Source organism: Amblyomma mixtum, chromosome 2 (genome assembly GCF_055824585.1).
Source record: "Amblyomma mixtum isolate Tamu chromosome 2, ASM5582458v1, whole genome shotgun sequence".
NCBI lineage: Eukaryota > Metazoa > Arthropoda > Arachnida > Ixodida > Ixodidae > Amblyomma > Amblyomma mixtum.
In genome coordinates, this window is record NC_143013.1 from 61479761 (window position 1) to 61502509 (window position 22749).

Consider the following 22749-nt stretch of genomic DNA (forward strand, 5'->3'; position numbering starts at 1 on the left):
ATGACCACCAAAGAAACGCTCAAAGCGGCGAGTCGCGGATGTTAGGCGACCGATTTTGATCGATTCGTTGCGGTCGTTACCCCACACAATTAGCGAGTGACCTAACGAGTCGACTAAAAACCAGCCGCGGGACGTCCCCGACACAGCGATCCGAACGCGCCTCAGCGTCACGCGTTATAATAATCTCCTGCATTGACTTAATAATTCGATGATTTCTTTGTAGACCATTGTCTGGCAAATCACTACAGCACAGTCCTGGGATTGTTATGCTTTATGCATGCAGTTTATGTAATCCCAAGCTCTAAATGTTTGCAACAGCTAAATTTCTCTGGCCAAATGTTCTACCGCTCGAGACTCTATAATTGGTATTTCGCAGCCATTAAGAGGCGTCCAGACGCAAGTCTAGAGGGTAACCGCGGCGTGTTGAGCTATGCGTCAGCATTGCCCCACCCGCGTGCATCGCTACACGGAAATTGCGCGTCAGAATTTTAAGGCGAAAGCCTTTAATGGCTCATACTGTCGTCCGTTAACAAAGCGTGTCACACGCCTTTCACTCGGGAACTAAAAAAGAAGTAAACAAATGATTGCTTCAGACAGAGGAGGAAAAAATTAACCTAGAAGCAAAGTTTGAGGACTGTAGAATAATTAGTTAATTAATTATAGGCAAAAATGTCCAACTTGCGTCGAAATAGTTCGGACATCGATATAGCCATGGGAACGGTGTGACGTCACATCCACCGGAAGTTGTCGCGGCATAGCGAAAATTGTCACAGAATGGTCGGAAAAACGTCGTATTTGCGTCAAATTAGCTGGAACAATGTGTAATTAAGCGTAATGAACACAAGATCCCTGCAAGGTGTATAACTTGGGTATCATTATAGCCACGGGAACGGTGTGACGTCACATCCACCCGAAGTCGTCACGGCATAGTGTTCTCGGCTTTCGCCTCTCAACACTTTAGTTGCCAAAGTGTCCTCGCAATTTTTTCGCCTGTCGCTTAAAACAGCTCCTCTGGCAGCTAACTGCACGCGCTCCGACTGACGGCCGCTGAGATTCGAAAATGACTAAGCGGCGCAATTTGCGCCCACTCAAACACACACACCCAGAAACTAAGTCTCGCATCCAGGGGCTACGGCACTTGTTCCATGCTCGCTGCGAAGGACACCGCTTAATCCATGTGGGAAAGTACGCGGACGTCGATGTGGGCGCCTTGTTGGCGCTGTTTAACGTGAAATCGAGATCGAAGGAAGTATTGTAGCCGTCGGATGCAGTTGTAATTTATGAAGTGATCAGCTGCGAGGCACTGGCATACCCGTTCGGCCGTGCATATGGAAGCAACTTACCCGAGCACGGCGATACGTGAATAGCGTATATGAGCGGTTTTCCTCCTTGAAAAATTTGAAGGTATTTTGCAATGAGTGTTCACTACAATTCACAACGCAACACTTTAGTCACGTTAACACTTAATGAGAGCGAAAAGGACCAGAAAACGCAGCGTATTTTTAGCACTCAACAACCCTATTCACGTAATGACAGTCCGAACACACACACACTAAATGGTACTCGGGTACTGTCGTATATAGTCTCGGAGCAAAAGCCGCTGTGAACGTGTAAAGCAAGTACAATGTAAAACAACCGTTACATCTCTGAAGTCTTAATCTAGAGCACGTGAGTGCTGGAAATCTAGTTGTGCATCCAGCTATCGAGCTGTGAATTAAGTTGGGAGCTCAATTGGGAGTCCAGCAGTGAACTGTAGTCGGATACAACTCAATAACGAAGCGGCCTTTCCCTGTCAAAGGTCGCCCTTCGAGCCAATGGCGACGGCTTACTCTCATGAACCTACTAGCGTGACAATGCAAAAGGGAACTTTCCCCTATCATGACGGGAGGGTGCTATCCCCTTTCATCTGACACTCCTTGCATTGTCACCTTCGCAGGCTCGTGGTAATCGGCCGATGCCATCGGTTGTTAGGAGGCCCTTGACAAGGAAAAGCCGTTTCCTTCTTGAATTGTATCCGACAATAGTGTCTAGTAGTTCGTGGCGTGTTTTCTGCTTGCCCCCTTGTCATTCGGCGAGCTTTCATTTCTCAGCCTTCGCTTAGCGAGCGACGTGAAGATTTCCTTTTTTTCGCTGGGAATGAATTTGAGACCACCGCTGTCAGCAGTTTATCGTCATGGGCCTCCGACTGCAAACGAGAAAATTTTAGCGTCGTGCGACAACACGCTTGTCAGGGCCTGCAGGCTGCCCACGGATTCTTTTCACGCCGAGGCGCGAGAGGAACGATGAATGGGTCACGTTTGCTTTGCTCCGTCCTGTTATCGACCTAACTTGGGAGAAGGGAGCAACTGATAACTGCCGCTGTTAGAACTGTACGGAGACGATATTTGGTTGCACGAAGACTCCCATGAAACGTTTCCTATGATGATGATCGTAAACGAAGGGGACCGATGAGAATGAAAGGGTACTACTACAGGAAATTTGAACTCGAGCTGTATTGAGAAGATAATGTGCCTTTTTTACCTGCAACGTTGTTTGGAGAAACGAGAACATCGAATTATTCAAGACAAATAGGTTTTGCGGAATCCAGTAACCGAGCCCGGTCAAGTCGATTCTTCGCCGCCCGCAGTTGGTTTGTCGCTTACATTAGCTTCATTAGCTTCAGCATTAGGAACATTAGCTTCAAGCTCTAGTACTATCGAACTAGGGAGGAAATCGGTGAGGAGAGCGGTGCCGTGAAACGCGAATTCGAAGCGTCGCTCGCATCGCGTGCCATCCAAAGGCCCTATTTGGGCGCAGCAGCTTGAAAGGTGCAAGCTCTCAGGGTCATTCACTTTTCCGAAGCGGTAAGGCTGCCACGTCCAGGCAAGACGGCTTCACTGCATGAAAAATAGGAAATAATCGGATGGCGCCATCTTTTGATGAGTGTTGTAACAAAGGACTGTCGTATTGCCGGACCAAGATGTTTTTTTTTTTCTTTGATCTACTGCAAGCTAGGCAGGTTACATGTCAGAAAGATGACTTAACGCCGTGCGCGTTCTGTGATGGTGTAAATGGGGGAGAAAATCAAGGATTTCTTTCATGAGATGCGTAGCGATGAAATCAATTTTTACAACCGAAAACCACTGGCATTTTTTTCGAAGAGCAACCTGTCGCATTATAGCAGCTTCTTGTTGCAGTTAATATTTCCCTTCAGCCTCCTTGTAAGGTTTCGTCTGTGACCACCTCTTGTGGTGAAGAGAATTCACTTCACTTTCCCTTTGATTTTATCCACGTAGACGTGTGAGGGTAGTTTGGTTCCGATGCTGGCAGAGCCTTCTTCTGCCCGCAGACACTGAGAATGCCTGGAAAGTGACATACTATGGCGAAAAATTAAGAGTGCAGCGCCCAAATTTTCATTGCACAGTTCAAAAAGCATCGCACAGGAATTTTACAGTATTAATGCTAAACAGCAGTGCGGACTTTGGCAGGTAGCACTAGTCAAATTAAAGAACAAACGCCAAAGTGCACGCCGAATCTGCCTCGTCTGCTATGCAACATACAGGGCTATAACCGTAATTACAAACCTGTGGCATGTGGGTATAAGGCAGAACAGTAATGCGAACATGCTCTTTGAGTGTCAAAGGAAAAACAAAACAAAAGAGCTCATTATCACAATGCTGTTCAACGGTAACAGAAAGTTAAACTGGCGGATAATGCTGCTGATGTGCAGAAGCGTTCCGAGTGTAATGATTCTTTATTAAGGGCATACGCTAAGCACGGGTCCTACAGACACCTATGTTGCTTACATTTTATTTCAACCTGTCAGTCTGTCACCACGTGGAATTAACCGGCTCCCAGTCAGTAATCTAGAACTGAACGTTTCCTAGGTATTTTCGGTTGCGTTTGTAGTCCCGGAAGTATGGCTCTGACGTCACCAATGTTTTCAGATCACGTGAAGGGTACAACACATGCAAGAGGCTCGGGACACTGCCAAGTGACAGCTCCGACGTGACGCATGTTTTTGCAGGTCATGCGCGACTCGAGGGCGGACTCTCTGTAGTCGGCACAAGTCAAGAAAAAAGCGGCTTTTCTCCACTTCCAGTTCTCATGAGCGTGCGATCGACAATGCAGGGAGTGGCATGACAACTAGAGGGGACTGTCCCCGACAGTGCAGGGTGAAGACTATCCCCTCTCATCTACCCCTCCCTGAATTTTCACATTAGCGTGTTTGCGATACTCTTCTGACGTAATTGGCTGCAAGGGGGTCCTTTGACAGGGAAGAGCCGCTTTTTCATTGACTTGCATCCGACGATAACACATGGCTGTCTCTGTCGAAAGTGTACATACGCGCTGTTTGCACGGTATGCCCGGAATCGCTGTTAACCGTCTAAAGAAGTCTTTAGTTGACAGCGTTCAAACTGCAGGGGGGAAGCGGGGGAGGGGGTGCGCAGAGACGATTTGCATTGGAAAGCACCGGCGATATCCAAAGCTGGGGTTCTGCATGCCCCCAGAGTAGCGTATAGTATGCGTGCGCTACCGCCTCGCTTCTCTGGGTGCCCCGTTGCCGCAATCTGGGTCGTTCGCGGCGGTGTTTATTGCACTGGGCCGATGTATCTGCAGACAGTCGATAAGGCCTGATAGGCGGGACTGTAGGCTAGCTGGGGGCGCACCGATAAGGAGCCCGTACACGCCGCCGAAGCCTTGGCTCACGAGCGCGCTCAGAGACGGCATCCGTTCTTCCCGAGACCGCACGCCGGAGCGCTCACCGCCCGTCACGGCAGCAGCAGCAGCACGGAGAAAAAGGGAGCCATGTTCCATCACAAGCGACTCATTCAGAGAGGAGGTACGGCCCCGTGCGACGGAGGCGCTATTTTTTCTTTCTCTTTTTTTTTTGTCTCCGTTTTTTGCTCGACAACGATGTCGCAACCGGCGCGGGGACCAGCGGCCGCCTTATCTTTGCAGTGCAGGGGTTCCTTCTTGATCGAGCTCTGTATGCGGCGCGTTTCCCAGCGCGCTACTCTATAGCATGGCGTACTCGTTGTGATGAGACTGCCCGCCGAGAACGGCGGGGCTTCGGTTTGCTTTGGTATTTTTCCGCGGATGTTTCACGCATTAACGTTTCGCATTGTTTCATCGCAGATAGGAACATAGGCTTGCCTGTTGACTTCAGATATCTGAAATGACGTTTATCGTGACAGTGGATGTTTTTTGGGTAGATTTTTGAGCTCGCTCTTTCCACTTCGTGTGAAGCAAAGACTCGCGGAACAGTATTATAGGCTCTGTTGAATGCGAGGATATAATATTGACAGGTTTGTTCACATGAACTGACTGCCAGCGGATTTGCTTGAAGTAGCTGTCGATGAAGCCATGGACGGAACTTTTTAATCTGCCTTGAATTCCACTCAGAAGCGAGGAAGTTTAGCGTTTTCGCAGTGCACTGAGTTGAACTACTTCGAGCTATTGGTTGTCTGCGTTCAAAACGCAAATGTTCATGTTACCAACCTCTTCAGGACAATATGAAAAAGATGATCTTGAAAGCAGTACATCAAGCTCTAAACTCCGCTAGCACTCCAGTCGCAAAACGTTTATAACATTACTGCAGAGGCATACAAACTACTCAGTAGTGAACAAGTGTCTGCCGTAAACTTGCATCCCAGTTAATCTGAATTGTTAAGCGAATTGGAACGAGTTCGAGAACTAATTACTAATGGGTATCACCGATACTAATGGGTATGGGTACTAATGGGTATTTGCGTGTTGCCTCCTGGAGAGAAGCAAGCGGATCTAAAATGCTTTTTTTTTAATGCTGAAATTGAGAGGGTAGGCCAGTGCGCTCGCAGTTAGGCGTATTCATCGGTGTAACGCCTGCTCTCTCAAGGAGCCAGCGCCCAGAGATAGGCTGAGTTGTTGTTCCATAGCTCGGGCGGTTTTCTTATCTGGTAACCGATATGGCAACGGTCTTGAAACCACGGCCCACCGGCGGCCCATCTCGAGTCGCAGTCCTCTAGTACGATCGAACTCGCGATAACGGCACGAGGGACACGTACACGCGACGCGCGGTGCATTTTGCGAGTCTTTCATCATTCCCCGAAGATAGACAGCAGCGGAGAGTGGCTGTTGCACCTCGACCAGGCTGCTCAAGTGGAGGGCGGGACGGATCCGGACTCTCGCGGGCACTGGGGCTCGGACTTGTATGTTTTCGCGGCAAAATTAAAACGGAGGGCTGCGAGTCGACCGCAAGGTTGCGGACAAAGCGTGAATATGTGGGAAAGCTCGTTTTTCTGACTTGGAGCATGCCCTTACAAATAATTTTTTAGACAGTTCGTAGACTCTCCACAGACTTCTGTCTACAAAGTCTATAAACTCTCTATAGAAAATTCTATAGACTTGTCTGTAGGCAATACAAATGCTAGAGCCTGACTTGGCGCATGCCCTTCCAAAAAATGTTTTAGGTTTAGATTTAGGTTTATGGGGTTTAACGTCCCAAAGCGACTAAGGCTATGAGAGACGCCGTAGTGGAGGGCTCCGGAAATTTGGACCACCTGGGGTTCTTTAACGTGCACTGACATCGCACAGTACAGAGAGTCCATAGACTGTTCATAGACTTCTGTCTACAAAGTCTATAAACTCTCTTTAGAAAATTCTATAGACTAGTCTATAGGCAATACAAAGGCTATAGCCAGTCTACTGACAATTTATAGATTTATGGCCATACACTTTTAGTACACTTCTGTTTATAGGCAGTCTACGTACTATGAATAGACAAAAATAAATGCCTATAGGAAGGAAATAGTTTATAAGAAGTCTATAGACTGTGTATAGACCATTTTTATAAGGGTGAGCTTCGATGTTTGGCGCCTGCTGGTTCCCCCTCCCACCAGGCCAGAACAGCTTCGTCATTTAGATGTGTCACAGAGCTGAGCTGCGAGCACGGATAGCTATACGCAAAAAACTTCTCTGTGGCGTAAAATTTCTATTATTCAACTCGAAAGCCGGTTATAGCCTCCAGATGCATCCAAGGTTAGCTATAAAATTAAGGCCGAGTGTTGGAAAAGTTAGTAATGTCTATTTTAATTAGAAACAAAGAAGACAGACAAAGTAGACAGGACACGTGCTTGCCTTCTACTCCGTGGTTAGTCTTGTGTGAGTAATTTGTGTAAAACTGCATAACACGTGGCGGCTTCTGACGGTCATCCGTCGTTGAAACTCGATGTCCCATTTTTTTTGTTTGCCTGTCCGTCCTGTCTGTCCGTCCTGTCTGTCCGTCCTGTTTGCCTGTCCGTACCAACTATCCGTCGAGCTTGCCCTCTCAGAGCAGTTCCAGACAAGTTCTCTCACGTTGCTGAAGTGGCTGCTGGTGTTATTTTTTTCAGCTTTTATTTTCGACGGTGCTATTTCCTATTCCCATTTTCTATTTCTCTCCACAGTGTTAGCGGGCAGGCCAGTGAGAACTGCACGTAATTCATAACATGCTACCGTTGACGATCTAGAGGCGAATTAAAATGCGGTCGCTGCGCACTCACCTTGTTCACTCATGAATGACTATAGAATCTGTTGTGTGCACCGGTTTTTGAACGGCGAAGAACCACAGGTTCCTGATTCCGTACCGAGATTACACTGAGGCATAAAAAGGGGTAAACGACTCTAGACACAGGCTCCAAACATCTGAAGACGGTGTACAGCACAAGGAATCAGTGGCGATTTTACAATGCATTTTTCTTGCGTTGTTCATTTGGCATTCGTTCGGAAAAGCCGAGTTGGGATTTGACTGCCCGTAACAAAGATGCTAAGACAGAAGATCCAATTTCGATGCGGCCTACACAACATGATCAGCAACGCAGTTCCCTGCCTGTAAGCACGCTGGCCTGTGCACATCTGGCTTACTTCAAATGCACGCGTACTGTACAGCGCATCCAGTGGAGCGCTCCCGTATAGTCCGTCTCGTGCACCCCCATACGGCCTCACGACCGCCGTTTTCACGATCGAGCGATGTCGGCGGCCGCTAGTAAGCATACTACAGCCGGCATCGGAGAAGCGCCATGGTCCTGCTTTTTCGCAAGCTCATACGCGCCCTGCCTGCCTCGCCGAGCCACTGACGTGACGTATTTATTTCGCCGCCGCGCGACACCAGCTCCTTTCCCTCCTGCCTCCTCCTCCTCCGCTCCTCATTCGCGCCAGTCGGCGGCACTGTTCAATCCGTGATCCGGGTAACGGGACACTGGGTGTTGATGAAGCGTCCTCTGGTCTCCCTTCCGTCGTTCGCCCGCTCTTTGATTCATTCGCTTTTGCCGAGCCGCTTCGTGCTGGCGCAGAATTCGTCGCGGCGGCTTGATCACTGCCGCCTGACACGTTGCGGGTGCGTGTTGCTTGGTTTTGGCGTGGTGGCGTCAGCGTTATGGTGCCTGGCCGAAGTGTTCGTTTCAAAGGGACTCGCTGCCCGCCTCGGGGCGTGAGATTTTGCCCTCCTTGGCGTCCTGTAGCCGGAGTCGTTTTGCAGCGCTCAACGAGATCGCTGGATGCAGAGGTTTCAGCCTACAGCTTGCGCGAGCCGACGGCGTGGGGGCTCTGTGTTGCAGCCCTGATGCTCAGTCCACTGGCGAAGATAAGAACGATATCGGCGCTACAAAGGGGGCGTGAGATCTGAGTGAACGCTGGGAGACTGAACCGAGTCGAGAGGCGTCTGTACTGCATTCTTGCAGGCATCGATGTAGAGTTTCGCGAAGTGTCGTAATATTACAGCGATTCGTCTGCCGTTAACCAGATAATAGAGCGCTCCCATTATGACCTTTGTTCTGATGTTGATTAGTGACTCATACTGGGGATAAAAATCCTTGAAAAAGTCTAAAACGGGGACAACATCCAACGTTTACATTTATGGAAAGGTATCGCTGGGTGATTTCGGAGGCGCTTTAATTATGTGCGGACTTTTCAGAATTTTGAAGGCCATTACTATTTCTTGCCGGATTATCATCCTTCTGTACCGCTTGAAAAGGACTGGGGTGGTTTAAAATAAGGATTCCCCAACGGATTCCATGCCATTTTTTAATCTGCCGCCCTTCAGGCAGTGGTAAAGGGCTGGAAATTAAAAAAAAAATGGGAAGGATTCGTGAAGGAATGGTTATATTTAAGGACCCTGGTCGCGTTTTGAAGAAGAAAAAATGTGTACCATTGCGTACCAAGAAGACCTGCGATAAATTACGAAGTAGTCAGCAGCGAAAGTTTCCGAGACTCGCGTATCACGAAAGAATTTTAATGTCGCACTGCCTCGCAACGCAGATGTGTGCTATCGATATCCGCAGACGGAGAATGTGCGTCCCCTACGCACTTACTCATACAGTTTGTCATACAAATGTCATGCAGTTATCATACACATCATACAAAATTACCGTACAAATGTCATTCATTTTTGAAAAATCTTAATTTATCATACAGATGTCATACAATATCATACAAGTTGAAGGACATTTGTATGACCAGGCCTGCATGAGGTTGTTGCATCACACAACTTTTTTGAGCTTAGCGGTCCCGTGCCTTCGCTGAAATAATTTTTTTTTTCTGCGCAACCGCACCGGGTAAATATTCGTTGCCGACTGAACATAGTACAAGAGCATTTTGGGTTTTTTTATTCAGCTTCTTTCTTTCCTTCGCAAGTCTGAGCTGTATGGTTCCCTGCCTCGCACTGACAATGCGAACTCAATCTGAAGAGTCGGCGATACGCCGTGCGATCCTGTAAGATCGCGTCCCCCGACTGAAGCGCGTCTAAAGGGCCGAAATTAGACGGTCATCGTCCCCGTGATGCAAAGCAGTCGGAAGCTCCGCGGGAGCAGCGGGAGGAGGCCGGGGAAGGGGACACCAAGTGTACAGTCCACATAAATATCAGGAGCCCTTTCGAAGACATAGCGCCTTCAGCACATCGCACGCTAACACGACACCCCCGCTCGGCGCCTGCGCTCGTAAAAAGAATGGCAAGCCACAGATCACTGGCCTGCGGGGTTTCGGGTCGACGTCGGGCCGTAAATGCCCGCGAAGGATCTGCGCGCTGCTTCCGTTCGACCCTGGCGTATGAAGTGAGAGCTTTAGTAGATGATTCTTGGCGCAACATTAACCGTGGTTTCGCTAAGAGGCTCCGCAGCCTGGCTGCGTTGTGATTTGAGTTCTATACCCTTCAGGGCTTGGGAAAGGCCGAAAGGCATTGGAAAACCTTCCTGTGTTGGCCTTTAGTTCAATATACAATAAGTGGCGCTTTAGAAGCTTCTAGTCCAGGTGCTATTACACTGATCGTAGAAGATCGCAGAAATTTATCGAGATCGTTGGTCGAGCTAGATTTGGTAAAGTGATCATGTCTTCGAACTTGATTCATTTACTAATCACAATAGTACACAATTCAGATTAGTGGAAGGCGACAAAAACTAAGGCCTTAATTCGTAAGAGGTTCCCCACACCCTGTTCCTCGTATTCTCAAGACTTGCACGACCATGCTAGAATAGACTGTTTAATTGACCGGGCTCAGCTTGATCTTGGTATTTTTGGTCGTAATTTCCCTGACCGGCTATAAACGTCACAAATCATGCACAATTATATGAGTAATCCTGCATGCTCGATTTGTAAGTTTTTGTTGATTAGCCGCTGACCTCTTTTTGGGTTCTTGATAGCCTTCCAGTGGACGTCGTTAGCAGAGCTGATATTGCACAACATATGCTAAGGCGCGCCAAGCGTATCGCTGCGTTCTTGTTGACATTGGCATGAATGCGATCTCCCCTGGTAGAAAGGAGCAGGTTGGCGTATGTGAGGAAACATGCAAGATTTTAAGCGTAAAATAATTTTTGTCGGTGAAAAGATGCGTTTGTGCAGAATGTGCCACAGTTGCTTGTTTTCTGAATTAAAAAAAAAGCTCGTTATATGTGCTTTCAGCGAAGAGGTCTACATCATTAAAGAAAACAAGACAGACCTTCGCAAGTTTCAAAAACTGTCGCGGAGGGATGTTGTATGGTAAAGGTATAGGGGTGCAACGTCACAAATCTGCACATGGGCAACGAGAGACGCTGTAATGGCTGCTCGCGATTAATTTAGACCTTCTCAGGTTCTTTGACCTCTACTGACATCGTACAGTATGCATCAATTTTCTCATTTAGTCTCTAATATAATGCGGCCGCAGCGGCCCGATTAGATCCCTCGACCTGCATGTTGAATGTGTGCGGCGCTCTCGCATGGCCTCCGACAGGCCACAGTGGCGAGAAAAGTAGCTACGCCGACATTGAAGTGTTCGTTTTCCAGTCGAGTTTTTACTTTACTACAAAGCCACACAAAATGGTGGAAGATGTCGCCAGGGGAAGGCGACGGTAATGTGCTGAGCGTGTCTGAGATGTGTGCGTATGTGTGCAATGGTGTATGGAGCGGTACGAGTGGAATAGGGTTGTACAGGAAAGTGGGCTGCGAGCTTTTCGATCACTGCTACACTGAAAGACTCTTCTAAAGACTGTTGTTGAAGTCTGCCCGAAGTGTTATGTAATACACGCAAGAGAAAAGAAAAAAAAAACGACCGGGAACTCCACGCTGTTGAAGATGCTCATGGGTGACATCTTGGTCATTAGGGGGCCCAAGCGGTTTAGCACCGTGGTCGACAAAGTTTGTTGTGCTGTCTTGAGTTAGGAAGGCCTGTCACGATTCACGACGTCTAGTCCCTAACAGGCCAACGCGCAGAGAACTAAATCCTTGTAAATCGGCTCGAGCAACGACACCCACCCATTTTCTACCACGTCCCGCTGGTTTGTCGTCGTTGCACGGTAACAGAGTGCCGTCCGGGACTCCGCCATCGTGACACGGGCGGCGGAACCCGACACCGCGCGTGCCTTGATGCGTGGCGCGCGAGGCAGGGGGTGGGAGTTTGTTTAGAGTTTTCCGGCGGCACATTCGTGAGCTCGTTGGCAAAATTGATGGATGGCCCCCTCATTCTTCTTTGCCTCGCCCGTGCAGACCTGGACTACTTCGGCGAGGGCCGCGAGTGCGTCAACTGCGGGGCCATCTCGACGCCCCTGTGGCGCCGCGATGGCACGGGCCACTACCTCTGCAACGCGTGCGGACTCTACAACAAGATGAACGGCGCCCACAGGCCGGTCGTCAAGACGCCCCGGAGAGTGGTGAGCAGACTGGTGAGCAAGCAGGCTCGCACCAAGCGTTCTTTTCTTGTTTGTTTTTCTCATTTATTTCCGCGTTAAGAGTGATCTTGTCCCAACTAGCCGAGTCTAATTGATCGCCAACTGTAAGTTGAGCAGCGCGGGTGTATAAGCGAACAACGTCACTGTGTAGCAAGATTGAAGAGATCCTAAACCAGCACAGGCTAACATGCATGCCGGCGTAACAACGGGAACGATCTCATTATGCCGGGTGGAGTGAATAGTGGGAAAGATAATTTTTGTTACTTTCCCCAGCTTTTTGTTCCGGAAGCAACACTACGCTAGTCGCCGAGCCATTCCGCGGAGCCGAGGAAAGGCCGTACTGCGCATGCGCGAGGAGCAGTGACGTCACACGGCGCACAGCTGGCGCGCCGCTGCCGTCGCTGCGCGGGTGACTCAGAGGTGCCGCCGCCGCGCTCGCCATTTGCGTATGCGCAGTAGCGGCACATAGCTAGCGTGCCGGGACCGCCGCCGCTGCCGGGCGCTCTCCATCGCCTCTCTCTTTCTCTCCTCGTTGTTTTCGCAATCCTCCAGGTTTAACCAGAGCTAAACCACAGCAAATTTTTTTATTTCTTTCAGCTCACTTATATGCTCTTTTTGCACTGAAAAATGCTGACTTCGTTGTGATATGTGCAGTAGCTTTCGCGTACTGCCGATAACTGAACAAAACATAATACAACCGGAATTGGAATTGGAGTAATGTCACTGGAATTGGCTGAAACGATCACAAAGATTCGCAATGTTATGTATGTTAACCTTCTGTATTGTTTTGAGCACATCTGCTGCATCACAATGAACGGCGCCTTGCGTGACGGGTAACAGCATTAGTCAATAAGATGGCAGTGCATCGGTTACCCAAGCAGCACTATACAGCTCTTGGCTAGTGCTACTGTTCACATTCGTTGGATCTGAATATTTGATCATGTATGGTCCGATATGGGATGCACAGACCGATTGTTCATTAAGAGACAGACTGGTAACTGCACAAACGAGCCGTCGCATTCTGCAAGATCATTTGTTCACTAGCGCATGAATGCATTGGACCCATCCACTGGTCCGGAAGCTACCAGACCTCGACTAGACGACGGCGACACTCGCTGCTGTGTCCAAACACTTCGTGGCGGGGCTGTCTTTGTAACCGAAGCCGATCGGGTTAACACCCAGCCCTGCACAACAGTCTGTCTTTGTCCCGGCCGCCCTGCCGCGACAGCAAGAGTGATGGCGTGGGCTTTCGCCGTGGCTTGTGTTGCCGTGGGCCGTTATAGATATGTCTTGCGTGGCGCCCTCTTTTGCAGAAGCCTTGGGCTTTTGCTTCTTCGCAGTTGATCGGTTGAAAGCTGCTCCGCCATTAAGGCGACCGCCTTGTTAAGTACTTGCTGCTTGTCTAATCGCTCGCTGAAAGACGCCGATAAGCTGACTTCGGACAGCGCTGCTGTATATTTATTGGGACGTCGTTGCCAGGGCTAATAAACACTCATTTTACTTATAATAACTGGTTGTTTTAAAGTGGCGGCAGGATTACCAGAAAAATGAGCTGCTTCTACGTATACGTGCAGTTACGTTGGGCACGTTTATGATTTAATTCCGGTAAAAGAAAAAAATATCATTCCGCTGTACGAACTAGTGACTGAGTGCATTATGGCTGAGAAGCAGTAAGCGAAAAGACGTGTAAAGAGTTGGGCCACTAACAACACGATTGCAAAAGAGAATGCAGAGGTCAATAAAGGTGCGCGAAGAAAAGAGTGGGTCTCGTTCATTGCGTTTCATTGCGTGTAAAATTTGGATACCTCCTGTCTTGGTTAAACCCTCTGCAAAAGGCAAGATCAAAGTTCATAGGAAGCCGATGTCCGTCCGCTATTACTTTTCCACTCGGATTTGTGCGCGCTTGTCGCTTTGTGTTATCTTAGGGCGTCCGTTCTCGAGTGCTCATTCGGTGGTTGCGATGTTGATTTGTACGCGAGTGCACTGCCGTTGCCAGCAGCTGTTGTATTCATGGGAGGTTTTGCTTCTCTTTCGGTGCGCGTGGCACAGTCCGCGGCTCGACGCGTGGGCCTGACCTGCTCCAACTGCCAGACGAGCACCACGTCGCTGTGGAGGCGGAACAATGTTGGCGAGCCCGTCTGCAACGCCTGCGGCCTCTACTTCCGACTGCACGGGGTAAGTAACTTCAACGCGCTCCCTTTCTGCACGCTTTCTGCTCTGCCGCCGTGCGGAATACGCTTTTTTTTCGCACGGCCGCTGTGCGCATGCGTGCCTCTTCTCTTCCAGTTTCACTGGTTTAAAATGACACAGCCGGCTCCTACTGCGCATGCGCAGTTCACGGCCCCCTTGATCACGCGCGTGCGGCGGGGCTCGCGCGCCGATCCAGGTGGCCGTGCGCAGTTCATGTTAGTGACAGGCGCATACGACAGATGGCGATAGCTGCCAAGCACACACAATTGCCACTTCGCTGGCGCAGTTGGCTCCTCGCGATCGCGCCTGCGTGTCCCACGTGCATTTGTTTTCAACCAGTAGCAGACGAATTTTGGACACTCACCAGGGGCCATATTGTAAATAAGGCGGATTCGCTTCCGTGTTGGTGTCTGTTGTGAGCTGCGCTGCTTGGGGTAGTGCCTTGTCGCACTCGGCTCCTCGTAAGGTTTGCAGTGCTTCGAAGCAATCTCCGCCACATTAGTGGTCAGTCATGGCCATTACTAATGCGAAAGCATTAGATGACTCATCGACACGGAAACCCGTCCGAAGAAGTGGCGGCGTTACAGACCTCGCGGTTGGTAGGAACGGTGTGACGTCGTCAGAGGTGGGACATTACGAAATGTTGACCAATAGTATCTCAGGGGGCACTTTGACTGTCTAAAGTGCGTAGAGGCGAAAGCGTTTTCCGCACCACTTTGACTGCCTCTGTGGCACTGGTGACGTCACCACTGGATGACGTTACACATAATTAAGTACTAATTACTAAGTGACGACAAATTACGAATTAGTGGCTAATTATTGATTAATGACTAAATACTAATTAACTGCTAATCAGTGACGCTTAAGCTTCGCCTTTAGGAGTAGAAAGCGACAGCGTGCTGTAGTGCTGCCAGGGAGTCCGCGGAACGCTACCACCCGTTCGGCGCTATGGCTTGCCCTTTGAAATAAGGGCTTGCCTATGGCTTGCCCTTTGAAATAAAGGGGGGCCAAGAAAATTATGGAACCATATAAGCTGGTTGGGAAAAACAAATCAAAGAAAGCAGGAACAGATTATAGATGCTGAGGGAAAATGTTTAGAGGGAGACGATGCTGTGGACTACATTACGTCATTTATAGCTGCGTCTTTTAGCAACGCCAACGCCAATGGGGTAATCTCCCCAAGTGAGGCGGCAACACAGGACAGCACAAAAGAGAACAGCTTAGAACTGACTAGTCTTAACTGGGAATAGGCGGAAGCGAATATTCCTAAAACCACATCCGCAGGGATAGACGAAATTCCAATTAAGCTGATTAATGAACTTGGCCCAAGAAGCAAGGAAGCGCTGATAAAAGCATTGGAGGCAGTCATAACAAATCAGCAAATTCCGCACAGCTGGAGACAGAGTAAAATGAATTTGATTTATAAAGGGAAAGGAGATAAGATGAACATAAAATCCTTCCGTCCGATTACGATAACATCTGTTATGTACAGGCTGGCAATGCAGGCGGTGAAATTAAAAATGCAGTCGTGGGTAGAAGGGAATAGGATACTCGGAGAACTTCAGAATGGGTTCAGAAGGGGTAGGCGGCTAGATGATATCCTGTTCGTGCTTACCCAATGCATAGAAATAGCTAAGGCGGAAAATAGACCTCTGTTTTTAGCCTTTCTGGACATAAGCGGTGCATACGATAACGTGAACAGGGAACTCCTGTGGAGCATATTGAAAGATTTAGGTATTGGTGATGAGGTAATTGATTTTCTACAGGAAATCTACCGAGATAATGAAGTTGAAATTACATGGGAAGGGAAAAAAAGTACCACAACTGTGGGGGTGCACAAAGGATTAAGGCAAGGTTGTCCTCTATCACCGCTGCTGTTCATGCTTTACGTGATAAATATGGAAAGAAGGCTAGAAGAAAGTAATCTGGGTTATAATCTGTCGTACAGATTAGGCGGAAAATGTAGTTGAGCAGCGACTCCCGGGTTTAATGTATGCGGACGATATTGTACTGTTAGCAGATAGCCAGGAAGATTTACAAACTTTGGTTAATTGCTGTGGAGACGAAGGAGACGCTCTAGGATTCAGTTTTAGCGCAACTAAATCAGGTGTGATGATTTTTAACGATACAACTGATCAGGGGCTTACGATACAAGGACACGAAATACCCAAAGTGGCCGAATACAAATACCTCGGGATATTATTATTATTATTATTATTATTTATAAAATACTGCCAACTGCCTCTTGGCAGTCAAAGCAGGAGTGGATACATTGTTCTTGAACAATTGCTAAGGTGAGTTTAACAGCGGCAAAGAAAGAAAACATGCTATTGACAATCAGCCATGAAGGAATGTGCACAATCAAAAACACACAAAAAAAAAGAAAGAAGGAATACACTTTGAAAGGCGGACGGCAAAACAAGAAGCGTTGTAAAGAAACACTTGCAGCATCATAGATAAGATGACACGGCTGTAACAAAAGATTCAACTGAGGGCATGTCAGCTACTTCATAGGGTAAGGCGTTCCACTCAGCTGTGGTTCGAGGAAAGAATGATGAACGGTAGGCGTTAGTTTTAACCTGCTATGGCTAAACGAAGGGCAGATATACACGGAAAAGCACGAACAGGCTCTTACGGCAAAAGGACGAAGAGACGCCGGGATAATGAAACATAGGGCATTATGGGGGTAAAACAAATATGAAGTACTAAGAGGTATTTGGAAAGGAATAATGGTGCCGGGACTTACTTTCGGCAATGCGGTTCTGTGCCTAAGGGCAGAAGTTCAGTCGAGATTAGAAGTAAATCAGAGAGCTGTTGGAAGATTAGCACTAGGTGCCCACGGCAAAACCACAAACGAGGCAGTACAAGGGGATATGGGCTGGGCATCGTTCGAAGCACGGGAAGCTAAGAGTAAAATACTATATGAAGAACGCCTGAGGAAATTGGACGATAACAGATGGGCAGCTAAGGTATTTAAATATTTATACAGAAAGAACGTTGACTCACAGTGGCGGAAAAGAACTAGAAACTAACCAGTAAGTATGCCGGTCATGAAGACGGAGAAAGAAAGAGCATTAAACGACAGGTTAAAAACGCGGAAGTTAAAAATTGGATGAATTCAATGGAAAAGAAACATAGTGTAGAACTATATCGATTCTGGAAAAGGCAGATCAGGAAAGAATTTTTCTATGATAACTCAAGAGGCAGTGCCCTACTTTTTGAAGCTGGATCAGGGTGTCTTAGAACGCGCAGCTACAAAAAGAAATTTAACGAAGAAGATGACACATGTGCAGTGTGTGGTAGATCTGTGGAAACAATTGAACACCTCATAATCAAATGTGATGGTAAACATCCGGATGTCGATGCAGGCACAGTCACTCTTTCTGAGGCCCTAGGGTTTAAAGATAACAATGGTGATGTAAATAAATCTGCAGTGGAAGTCAGCAAAAAGCGATTGGAGGATTGGTGGCTGAAAAGCAGAGATGTGGCATAAGGTTAGAATTGTAGGAAACCGTAGGCAAAGGTGATGGAGAATCTTAATGAGAATTGCCAACACAGTAAACAAAAAATAATAAAGAATAAAAGCTGAGCATGGTGGCAATTGCCACCACCCCGTTTCAAAGGGGGCGCTCCTATCCATCCATTCATCCATCCATGAACGCAACGCTTTTTGAGGAAAGGGAATGACACTCTCTGTCATCTCGGTGGACATCTGAACCGTACCGTACTGGAAGGGAGGAAGTCGGAGTGAAAGAAGAAAGAGAAAGAGGGGCCGTAATGAAGAAAATGAAAATTGTATTTGAGGAAAGGAAATTGCGCTGTAACTGCCTCACATATCTCGGTGGACACCCGTCATCCGTTTGTAAAGAAAGGGAGGAAGTGGGAGTGAAAGAAGAAAGAGGGAGAGGGGCCGTAATGAAGAAAATGAATATTCTGTTTGAGGAAAGGAAATTGCGCAGTAACTGTCTCACAGATCTCGGTGGACGCCCATCAAAAGCGTGACACCGCTGCTGACAGCCTTCTGTCGACAACGATGAGGCAATAAAGGCTTTCGCCTTAATAGCCTGCAAAAGTACTTACAATTGCAGCAACTACATAGAGATGGAAAAAATTAGAATAAAATAAAGATTGAGCTAGAATACAATTTAAATAGGATTGCAATGCTTTCGAATTATTTGCAGTTCCTAAAGTGTCCCCGGTAATTTTTTTATTCTGACGTCCTTTGGCCGTTGTAATGCCTTGAGGTAGCGCGTGAAAATTGGTTCGTACGGCCGCCGCCACAGCGATTGGATTAGAGGGCTTCGTTCGTGTCGGGCACCAGAAACCTTGTCAAAGCACGTGACCCAGCGTCGTGGCTGGAACGGGCCTCCATTTCCGTTTCGCGAGGAGTATTTAATTAGGAGGCACGTAAAAGCGACATGTCAAGTTTGTTCTTCTTAACGAGGGAGAGCGCCTTTTCCAACCAATCGATACTCGGAGAAGGAAAAAGTAGGCTGTTGATGAAAGCTAATAATGTATTTAATATCTCAAGCTTCTTTAGCGCAGTATTAGCGTTCGAAAGAGGTACATGCGATACGAGTGCAGTTCAACAAAATGAGTTCCAGGTGGCAGTGGCGGTGTATGTAATTTCTGCTCCTGCTCCTGCTTCTAGTCGGCACTGGTCGAGTAACGTCAAATAACTGCAGTTTCCCGATGTCGAATTCCAAAAGTTTAAATTGTGAATGCTGCACTCATTACTGTGCAAGGTGGAGGGGAACTTCTTTTTTTTTTTTTACTTATCCACGAAACTTCTTGCGGTGTGCATCAACACCGTTGGAACTGGCAGTATTTCAATTTTACACTGTTAGTTTTGCCTTAAATGTGGCCTCTGTCTTTTCTTATAACAGTTCAAACGGAAATCTTATTTATTTAAAGACGCCTCCTCTTCTGACTTGCCCACGCCAAAAGGAAAACAAAGTACAGTCTTCGTCAAAAGTAACCAGGTTGCATGGTTTGCTTCTAGCTCGTACAGTGGAGCCCTTACACCTTCCCTGAAGCTGAAATGGTCGTTAAAGGTAAGGACTGAGGGTCTTCTTACCTTCCAACACCTTTTGATCTTTAGGAAAGCCACAAGGGCTCCACTATACAAGCTAGAAGCAAGCCATGCAGCCTGGTTACTTTTGACAAAGACGGTACATATGCACGACTTCCCACACCTACCTTATACGATGTAGTTTCAACTACATCGTATAAGGTAGGTGTGGGCCCAGGCTAATGTTTTCGTGATGGTGGCGATGATGATGGTATACCCACGGTATACCCTTTAAAAGCGGGTTGACAACAGTGCCACCTAGTAGAAGCGCCGCAATCCCACTGGCATTATAAATGTTTTCTGCGACATGCGATCGGTGGAACACCTTCTATCGTGACCAAAGCAGGGAATCGGCTGTGTTGCCGCTTTGGGCGGCCGGCCGCTGCGTGTAGCTATATACTTCTGACGTTGAGCATCGTGCGCGGGTGCATGCCTGCTCGTTTGCAGAACGATACGCGCCCGCGAGCCAGTAGAGCAGGAAGCAAAAGCAAGAACCGGTCTTCAACATTCAGTTTCATCATAGTGCGCTCATGTGCGTGCATTTGACGCGTGCAGCGAGACACGAGTGACGTTATCTGACCGCGCCGCCGCGAACCTTGGGCTCTCCTCTCGTCTTGAGCCCGCCAGCCCGGCCGCGTCATCCAAGCAGCAGCGTACACCGCTGCTGGGCGCTGTGAACGTACTCCGCGCACCCTCCTCGCCTCAACCCCGTCTTTTTGCGATAACCCGAAGCGTCAAGATTTTGATCATAACCGCATGCTGCGGCGACTAAGGTCGCTGCGTCTAGGATGTCCGCGACGCCCCCGTGTCGCTGGGCCGCCTCCTTCCTCTAGTTCGTGAGATTTTTCATTTTCTTTTTTTTTTGCTGGCACCGAGCAACAGCCTACGCCCTTGCTGTGCATGCTGTGGCTACGAACCAAGCCCCGAGATCATTGCGGATGCGGCGACGTCGCTTTCGTGTTGATACGCAATGCCATAGCAGCGAAGAGTGCACTGTATGAGAGAAGATGCCTGCATACTTCACATTTTCCACCACGTCCATTAGCAAAGTTCATTAGCACCAAATTCACTAGCATTCACTCAGAAAACAGGGCACCGAATGTAGTCATTAGCCTTCCTTGCGTTAAAGCAATGGTCATGGTTAGGATTGATTGTTACCCTTGGGGCACTTCACTGTTAGTAATAAAAAAAGCAAGATAACGTATACATATGTGCCGAAGCTACCAATGAGCCCTGGCTCATGCTGCATTGATTATCGCTGGGGATACATGCACGCCCTGCGTCGAGTTACACAGCGCATTTCAACGCATGCAATATATGCTGTACATTTCACCAGCATAGTGGGAGAATTTCGGCTTAAACTCAAAACTTTTCCCAACCGGACACAATATTGCATGTCATGCTCCCTAAAAGGCATTTGGTGAGGTTCGTAGCGTGGCTAGCCGGCATAAAATATGAAAGGAAGTCTTGGAATTGTAAGCTGCGCTTAAAACATATACTGCGCTGCTCAGGAGATGCAAACCTTATGCTGTGTGCGTTTGTTATACTGCAACGTAACGTGGCCCTCTATAGTTATCCGACGTTCGCTAAGCTTTTGGCTTCGCCTGACCATGTGGCAGCGAGCACATGCGTATTGTCACGCACTAGCAGGACTCTAACAGCAACGGTACACCATGTGTCCGAGTCGAAGGTAGCCCCATTCTGTTTGTCGGGCGCTATTTTCCATTCCTTTTCTTCGCCCACCCTAATTTGTTGTTAGTCTGGCCGCCGCGGTGGCTCAGTAGTTATGGCACTCGGCTGCTGACCCGAAGGATGCGGGTTCGATCCCGTCCGTGGCGGTCGAATTTCTATGTAGGTGAAATTCTAAAGGCCCATGTATTGTGCGATGTAAGCGCACGTTAAAGAACTTCTGGCGGTATAAATTTCCGGAGCCCTTCACTACTGCGACCCTCATAGCCTGAGTCGCTTTGGGACGTTAAACCCTCTTAAATCAAACCATTGATTATAGATTAGCTTGCCTACTTAGGGATTCCCCTATAACACACTGGCCTATATGACTCATTTAAGTCTGATAAGAATGTGGCGACGCCAAAGAAATAAGCGGTCGTGAGTTTGGGAGTCTGATCGCACACCGTGACAGCCATACGGAAGGAGCGATTGGCAAAACAATCGGAAACGTTCGATCGGCATCGGTATTTTTTGGAGAGGAATGTGTTGTGTGAATGCATAGGCGTGCGGGTGCTTCGTAAGTTCTCAGCGCGCGAAATTTGCTGCTAGACTGCGGCAGAAGTGGGAGTGAGTTTCCGTTACCCTAGAGAGGTTCGAAGCATTGGAAATGCGGAGCGAGCTACACTGCACGGCCTGCAAGAAAACCAGATATTGCTTTTGGAAACTCGGTGCAGACTCTAGTACATGACCACACCACGTATACTGGAGATCACGTGCTCAACACCCAGTTCCTGGTCTCATTGCTCATGCTGCTTCAGAAATCGAGAAACTAGTCAGGTCACTTCTATAAGGCCGCCCAGGAAAGCCACCTCAAGGCGTGTTGTAATTTTCCTACTCTTTTGCGCACCCACGTCCTTCCGAACTTGCACCCTGGCTTGAACACATCCATTACGACTGCAAGCATATACATCGTGTTCTTTGTGCGTCTCTCGAGAATCTTCTTTTGCAAACGATATTTGGCAATGCCTTTCGATTGTGAGGTATGGCGACTTTGTCGTCCTCCTTTGGAAGCACCGCATTTTCGAGCCGGAGTATTGACGCCCTAGAGAAACCGTCGACTCCGTATTGCTCCCATAGTGGTGCTGCAGAAGCCGGTCTATGGGCCTGAGCGGGATTCTTGTCTTCGCTCGCAAGGCGGCGTTCGCTCATGAAGGCCCTTAATAGGGCAGATAAGGAGGCCCACTATCTCGTGCGATGTTATTTTATATCGGGTCGCCCTGGCCGTCACCGCGTCGGCGCCGTCTATCAGCAGGTCTCCGCTTTCGGCGCCCCTGCGACCGGCTCCCGGGCCTCGCGCGCACGCGTCTCTTCGGCCTGTTGACGACGCGCGCACCGAGCTCAGGTTTGGCGACACCGCGTTCGCGCTGCCAGGAGCCCGTAAGAGGAGATTTTGCCTTCTCGAAAAAACCCAAAACTTCTCCGCTTTTTTCCTTTGGTGGCAATTTTTTGCTAGCCGTCCAAGTTTTCCGTGCCGAGGCTTTGAAGCGCTGTAGTAGATTTAGGCTGCTTACTGCATGGTACAGTCTTTGTCAAAAGTTTAGAGCCCAGGAGGTTTGCTTCTAAGCCTCGCAGTGAGACTCCTGTAACATTCGTGGTAGTCCTACCCATTGGAGGAGGCAGGACCAG

General features: G+C 48.4%; 1 protein-coding gene across 3 annotated transcripts in view; it reads left to right on the forward strand.

Annotated features, from left to right (window-relative positions):
- LOC149359517 (uncharacterized) overlaps positions 1-22749 on the forward strand; it is a 52534-nt gene that overhangs the window by 19907 nt on the left and 9878 nt on the right. For 2 of the 3 annotated variants that reach the window (XM_089571722.1, XM_089571720.1), the window contains exons 3-4: positions 11953-12128; positions 14184-14309. In XM_089571722.1, coding sequence (XP_089427848.1) covers positions 11953-12128; positions 14184-14309 — 302 coding nt within the window. The remainder of the gene's footprint in view (positions 1-11952; positions 12129-14183; positions 14310-22749) is intronic. The other variant, XM_089571721.1, reaches the window with a different exon arrangement.